At 37.5% G+C, this 7,603-nt stretch overlaps 1 protein-coding gene across 7 annotated transcripts in view; it reads right to left on the bottom strand.

Moving 5' to 3' along the window:
* Window positions 1-1,412: 1,412 nt before the first annotated feature.
* Window positions 1,413-7,603, bottom strand: part of kcnh1a (potassium voltage-gated channel, subfamily H (eag-related), member 1a) — a 54,333-nt gene continuing 48,142 nt past the window's right edge. For all 7 annotated transcript variants that reach the window (XM_020709425.3, XM_078932508.1, XM_078932510.1 and 4 more), the window contains 2 exons: window positions 7,230-7,426; window positions 1,413-3,257 (listed from right to left, as the gene is read on the bottom strand). In XM_020709425.3, coding sequence (XP_020565084.1) covers window positions 2,388-3,257; window positions 7,230-7,426 — 1,067 coding nt within the window. In that variant the 3' untranslated portion in view covers window positions 1,413-2,387. The remainder of the gene's footprint in view (window positions 3,258-7,229; window positions 7,427-7,603) is intronic.

Raw genomic sequence — 7,603 nt, 5'->3', positions numbered from 1 at the left:
ATTTTGGGGGTTTAGAGTTATTTTGGGTTTTGTGTTTATATTTACTTGCTTAGTCTCTGTTTTTATTTTTTTTTATTTCTTCCACTTATATGCCACAAGTAAGTTTGTTTTCAGCATAACACAACTGCTTTCTGGGATTTACCCTAATTTTCTTTTAGTTCATGGTTGTTGTTGTTCACTGCCAGATTCTGTCCTCCTTTGATTGGTGTGATGCTTTAGATGTACAAGTATATTACTTTGTATTTTGGTCCTGATTAAAGTCACAGGTTTGTCTCCTGCATTTTGTTCCTCCATCACCTCCGTTCCAGACATGTATGACCATTTTTTCTTTCACACTGACCCTGCTTTGTGATATGTACATAAAAAACGTTCATCATTGTCTCTAATTTTGTAAAAATTATTTAAAAAAAATACATAAACATGCAGCATCTGTGGCGCACAAGACAGAAACAAAAACTAGAAAAATATCTTCATCTTGTAAATGTCACAACTTACCGTAAATGTGTCCATTTTTGAACACATTTTGTTCAGATGATTTTTGATATATTTTGTTGGATTTCCTCAACCTTTGTTCTCAATTGAAAAAGATTGTTCTTTCAATGTAAACAAAAAAAACTAGATATGTCAAAACAGCTTTTGTAATTGGATCAAATGGGTAAAATTTCAATTAAGTGAACTAGTTCCGTTACCACATGGAAAATAAATCCTTTTAAAGCACAATTTACCACTTTAATAACAAGGTGAGCTCATTACCTTCTTAAGCAATTACACCTTTGTGACTATTATTTTATACCCTCTGGTTGAATTGAATAAAATTACCAACTGGGAGAAAAATTTGACAATTTTTCAACGTGAAATCAAAGAAAACCATGCAAGTAGCTATTGTCATGCTCATTTAAGATCAATAACAGATGTGCTTGTGCCCCCTTTTCACCTCCCCTTTTCATTTGCTTGACATTTCTAAGCAGGCCTGAATGTACAAAGAAAACCTCCAGTAATTAATGTCACCCATGACAATCAGGTTCTAAATATGCTCTCAATAAAAGTAGTTTTCAAACCCTTTCACAATTTGTACCCAAAGTATATAAACATGTGAACACAATTGCAGAAGTCAGGTGGAATATATGAAGGCATTATGACCTTAAAGAGCAAAGTGTGCCTGTGGACAGGTTTTCAAATGTTAACCAATCAGAGGAACATGTGCCTTTTTGAAGCTACTTCTAGATTTGAATGCCAAAGAGTGTTATTTAGGCTTTAAAACAAACATACACTTAAAAAAGTCACCTAAATTTAACTAATCTAAGGCGGAAATTGTTATGTTTTCAATGGTAAAATACCTTTTAAAAAGTATTTTAAACTAGATTATTAAGGAGAAAAAGAAAATGTAGGAATGGAGTCGACGTGAGACCATCGTTTGTTTTACAGAAAAATATATTTCACTTTCAGAAATACAAGTCGTTACTCTTTGTAAAATGATGCAGAGGCATAATCTTCAGCATATTCAGCATTATGTAATTACTCCATGCAAAAGCTAAAAATACACCTCTTTGATGCAAAAGTGTATCATGTTTGCAGCTGAGGAATCATGCAATTAACAAATACCAAACTTCAGGAAAGATGGATTACTTTTTAACCACGGACTCACTAGTTGGCATTTAAATTCATTTTTCGTCAAGCGCATCCGTCTGTGATTTATGGAAATTACTCCGTAAGCTGCTCAAATATGTTTTTGGAAATCAGATTGCCTGGTCAGAGTTATCTGTTGTATAATTCATAATGATCCAGGCAGCTCATTAAATAAGACATGTGTTTGAGGAAATGACTCGAAGATAGTTCCGACATGTCTCTCCTTTCTTATTGCCAACTTGAAATAATGCAAATGACTCACTGTGCAGCCTCAGTTAATCAAACAAATCATCTGCAATTCGAGGCACACATCTATTTTATATGACATGCAACAAATCTCATATGAATGTCTCAATGACACACCAATGGTTCATGCTGCCTGCATTGGTGCATCCCAACAGAGATACATCTACAAGTAAGATCTACTGTTGGGAGAAAAATCTAACCGCCCAGATTATTTTTCCATCCAAAGTGCAGTGGAAAAATAAATCTATGTACAAACATGGAGCTGTCAGTTTTCCTGTAGCCTTCTGGTTATTAGTGCTACAAACACAGAAATCTTGGCTACCATGTCAACTTGTCAACTATACCTTGTTAACCTGCAGGCACACCCCTTCAGCACAGGCAGGTGGACCTTATGGACCACAATGATGCCTAATTTGTATGGTGCATTCACTGCAGCCACAGCTTTCCAAGTAATAGATATTACTGGAGTCCAGCTGTTTCCTCGTTTCCATGTAACCTGACGACTTTTCCGCCCTTCAAGAAAAGATGTCCTCTTTGTCTAATTCTGGTGAAGCAGGTCTAGAAATGTCAAAAAGAGGCTGCGGGGAGCCAGAACTGGATTTCCTGGCCCTAAGAAGTTTAAGTGCTTCAGCAAGTTGAGCCTCCAGGCTGGACATTCGAACACTTAGATCCTTAAGGTCGTCTTTTAGCTCAAGCTTCAGCTCCTGAAGCGAGGCCTGAAGGGTTTGCTCTGGGATGGGGTAGAAGGCATGCCTGGTCTCCGGAGGTTGAACAGGACTTCGGTCCTGAGGAGTCATGCGAAACTCACCTACTTTGTCCAGTCTCAGTTCACTTTTAGTGATCCCACTGTCACAAGAGTCCGTCTTCTTTAGAGAGATCTGCAACTCAAGCGCATTGGTCCTCTCTGGTAACGTTTCCATGGATTCAGCTTTGGACACTTTGTTCCAGTTGTCTGTTTTGGCCATGGACTCCTTAAAGCGGCCCCAGCCTTTGACCTTGACTGGTTCAGCAGGCCGGCAGCCGACCAAAGGAATAGACAAAGGCACATGGAGTTTAGCCTTGTCTGAGGGGTTGCAACTGGGAGGGGTTAAGGGTGAAGGCGTTGAAGATGAGGGCGTTGCAGGGCTCTCCGTTACGGTAACAATGCTGGTGGTGGTAATGGCTGCTTTAGGCATAGGGACATCAGCATACACAGGGCCTTTCTCTACATCTTGAGCATCCAGATCTGGTTTTCCCGTAGCCATGCGGGCTTCCTTCTGCTGTCGGAAGCGCTGGAAGAGTTTTCTGACGGGGTGATCTGGGGGGAGGTTGAGAGGGGCTTCGTTTTTACGTCTCTGTCGCTCCTCCTCCTCTCGTTTGACATCACTAATCTTCCGGAAGACAATCTGGAAGAAAGAATCCACAGTTTGATTTCAAAGAAAAGAACAGTAAACCTGTTTAAATGAATGACGGTATTGGGTTTTTACAATAACAGGAAATAAAAAAAATTTAAAGCCATCTTTTTTTATATTTACTTTAAAGACTAAAAAAAGTAATAAAACTGAGAGATTTACTAAAGAAATGGTCAAAGGAGATTTAAAAGAATTAAAAGAATAAAAAGAGATAAAAAAAAGGCCACTAGTTTGACAGAAATTAAAGAAATATTTGACAATTGTGGTTCCTTAAATGAAAAATTTAAAAAGCCTTGCATATTTTTTCCCTTCTCGAGAAAACATCATTTAGCTGTTACTTCAATCTGGAAGTATTTTAGTGCGTGAAGGAAAGAAGCCCGTTTAAACTGGACACGGGTCATCTCTGATCCCCTGAATGACACTGCACTGGAATCATTAAAAACAAGAACACACACAAAAGAAAACTAAACAAGTAAAAAGAGTAGTCGACATTTCTGAGCATGGAGAATTCAGGGAGTACGGCTGCTTAGATGAAATCCATAATTTCTCAATCTTTTTTGGGATAAAAAAGATGTGATGGGACCCCAAAAACAAAAAAACACTGCTCCCATTTGAGAAAGTGAGATTTTCAAAGAAAATGCATATAAAAACCTGCAGACTTCAAGAAGAAAGGAGGGCTAAAGCAATCATAACAAACGATACAAAGATATCCTTGCGTCATGGTGTCTGTGACAAAATGAAACTTTATAGGAAGGGAAGAACTGTCCTATTTCCTAGAAAGACAATAAAATCTCACAAATGACATTTGGGGGCCAGGCCCTCTCTTGGATCCATTTGCGGATTTCCCTGCCGTATAGGCTACATTCAGAAAGTATGGAACCCACATGAATAGTCTCTTCTTGGCAGCAGATTAGATTGCTTCCTTATATGCAGGCAATTCAGTCTTGTTTTTTCACTCTCATGGGCAGAGGAACAGTATGACAAAAATAATGATTGGTAGACACATTTGGCCTGCTGTTCATTTCTGACACAAGAACGTTAAACTAGTGTTTATTTAAAGGTAAAGTATTTATAAATAACATTTTTGTTGAAGTTGTAACTTTTTCTGTTCAGTCTTTCAAAATCTTTATTCACATTAAAGAAAATAACTCTGCTTTTAGCAGAAAGTAAAAATAAGTCATTACTTTGGTTTGTTTTTTGATAGTATTGAAGCTGTATGTACTTTCTGCCTTTACTTTACAATGTTTTTCCTTTTCACAAGCAGGCTATCCCCAGGTTATGTGATGAAAATATACACACAACACATGAATGCAGTTTTTTAAATAACATTTTCGACTATTGCTTTATATTAAAGTCATATGTCTGGCAAGGAGCCTAAGTGTTTTGCTAAAAACACAGAAAATATTAAATATTTATCACTCGGACCACTGCAATCATTTTATGTCTTCTAATTCTTAAGAGGAAAACCTTTATTTTTCATCAAATATTACATTTTAGAAATATTTTAATCATCAATTTCCTATGCTGAACCCTAATTAAAGGTTCAGCATAACCTACTTTTAACTTTTATACAACAACAAACAACTATCTAGGACGTGAGGATATTGATGATATTGCTGGAGCGGGATGTTGCTCTCCCTCTGTGCCCATTATCTTCTTATGAGGCCTTTGTTTTGAAAGCCTATAGGTGGCCCAGCATGTATTTGAGTCTCTACAGAGCTAGCAAAGCTTTTCTTGGACAGAATAAATGCTCTTAAAAAAAAGGGTCCCACTGACAAAAGGATAAGATCAGAGTCCCTATTGATCAAATTTTTTGAAAGCGAGATCGAGGAAAGAGCAAAAAGAGAAAAAGCTGTGGATCAAATTCACGGGTCTCATTTTTTTTGTATTTTTTCTTGTATTTTTAAGCTTAAAAGGGAAAAATTACATAAAAAACAAAGAACATTTGCTGGGGTTTTCAAATAACTTTCATAAAAACTATTCACTTATTTCTTTAAAGTTTCCAGTTTCCTGGATTTAGATCTTTTATTCCATCCCTCTTCATCTTTCCATTTTTTCGGATTTTAAGCCCATTATTGTGATTGTAGTTTAAGGTTGAATGTGAACTTTTTGGTTTCAGCATTTTTCTGTTGGAGCTCATTTCCACGCAAGAACAAACCAGTTGCTTGGACACACAATTCTGCTTATTAAACTGCTAGTTTGTAGAAACAGCCTGATATGTTGAAAGGTGGATTGGGCAGCTTCCTGATTGGTATTTGGCTTTAGTGGCTTTTTTGGGCAAGTATTGACAAAAATCTCGGTTAACCTTTAGTTCTCAGGATGAATTCTGGGTGAACCGAAGCTTAATCCGAATGGAAACAAACCAAGACCACCTCCAAAGATGGGTCCCAGAACAGTGACTGCTTGGGGGCAGTCAGACTGAAAATGTGTCCCTAAATATCGGGGGAAACAAACTCTTGCTCACTGAAGTGGACCAACTATGTCCGGCTCTGAATACACCCATAAAGAAACTTCCAAACGTTTCAGTAAACTTTTTGGTTTCAGCATTTTTCTGTTGGAGCTCATTTCCACGCAAGAACAAACCAGTTGCTTGGACACACAATTCTGCTTATTAAACTGCTAGTTTGTAGAAACAGCCTGATATGTTGAAAGGTGGATTGGGCAGCTTCCTGATTGGTATTTGGCTTTAGTGGCTTTTTTGGGCAAGTATTGACAAAAATCTCGGTTAACCTTTAGTTCTCAGGATGAATTCTGGGTGAACCGAAGCTTAATCCGAATGGAAACAAACCAAGACCACCTCCAAAGATGGGTCCCAGAACAGTGACTGCTTGGGGGCAGTCAGACTGAAAATGTGTCCCTAAATATCGGGGGAAACAAACTCTTGCTCACTGAAGTGGACCAACTATGTCCGGCTCTGAATACACCCATAAAGAAACTTCCAAACGTTTCAGTAAAGCTTTTAGAATGAGGTTTTGTCGAATAATAAGGTTAAAATAGAAGTGGACCTATTTAGTAATGATGATAAATACAGAAGTACAGCAAATGCTTTCCGGATGCTGAGTCATTTTGAAGAGCACTTAAAAAAATAATTAGTCATAATAATTACTCAGCACTTGGACAAAAAAAATATTGAGTGGAAAAAAGATGCAGGCAGTAAAATGTCAGGCTGGAATCTAGATGGAAAGCCCATCAACTAAATCCAAAATAAATTAAAGGATACATTTTTATTTGTTGCTCAAACTAAGAGAGATAGGTAAGGACATGTGTCGCTGTTTTGTGAAATTTTTCTTCTGAATCTTTGAAGGCAGATTGGACACCATGATGCATTTCAACATTTTGCCTTGTTTTGTTCAGTTTTAACTAAACCCCTGGTTATGTGTTTTTCACTGCCAACTATTCTTTCCGTGCACCTGTGGATTCTTTTGTTTCCACAAACCTCAGCTGACGCCTGACGTCCTCACAGTCTCTCATATTTGAGGCTCATCCATTCAAACAATTCACTCTGAGCCAAAAGAGGGCATGTCAGCTGTTTTTATGACTGTAGGCACGCTTTAACTGACAGCAGCTGTTATTTGTTTGTGAAATGCACCGTGATTTATTGTTATTTCTACAGGCAAGGTAACACAGCTCCAGGTATTCACACATAGGCTGACTGTTTCCTTTTATAGGACATTTGGGTCTGTTTAAAAAGGTCATGATGTTAAAAAGTCTGGTCTATTGAATAGAAATAATGCGAAATAGTCAAAGGTACAATAGATTTAGGAATTTAATGGTTAAAATGTTTGGACATCAGAAATGTTGATTGCTTTAGGCTAGTGCTAAATTATATGTGGGGAAAAAACACATCTTAAAGTTTAAAACGTTTAAATATTTTCCATGAATTATCCAGGAAAAAATACATTTAAAAAAGCTTTAAAAAAAAGGACATAAAAGGAGTTTCTCTGCGTTATAGAAGAACCCACCCACCCTCTTTCTCAGGTTGTAGGTAAGCAGCAGGTTTCTGGAGAAGTGGTTGGAAAATGCGGTGTAGAACTCCAGCACCTTCTGCAGTGCATCACGTTTAATGACGTGGAGGTCGCAGTAGGTCAGCGCTCTGACATTTGCGCAGGACTGAGCCAGAGTCACCTCTTTCCAGAAAACATCACCAAACACATCTCCCTTACCTGCAGGAAAAAAAGACAATGATTTCAGACAGAACGTTTGTTTAAACCTCTAATGTTTTTTTTTTAACACTTGCATTCAGGTATTCTTTTTTATTATAATTGAGAAAAACTTTTTTTTCCCCATTATGTTCAAATGTCAAGCTGGGTAAGCTTTTCTTTTGCAGTGACAATAGGGAT

This window comes from Oryzias latipes, chromosome 15 (assembly GCF_053564925.1).
Source record: "Oryzias latipes strain Hd-rR chromosome 15, Olatipes_Hd-rR_3.1".
In the NCBI taxonomy this organism is placed as follows: Eukaryota; Metazoa; Chordata; class Actinopteri; order Beloniformes; family Adrianichthyidae; genus Oryzias; species Oryzias latipes.
This window is presented reverse-complemented; position numbering and strand designations above follow the sequence as displayed.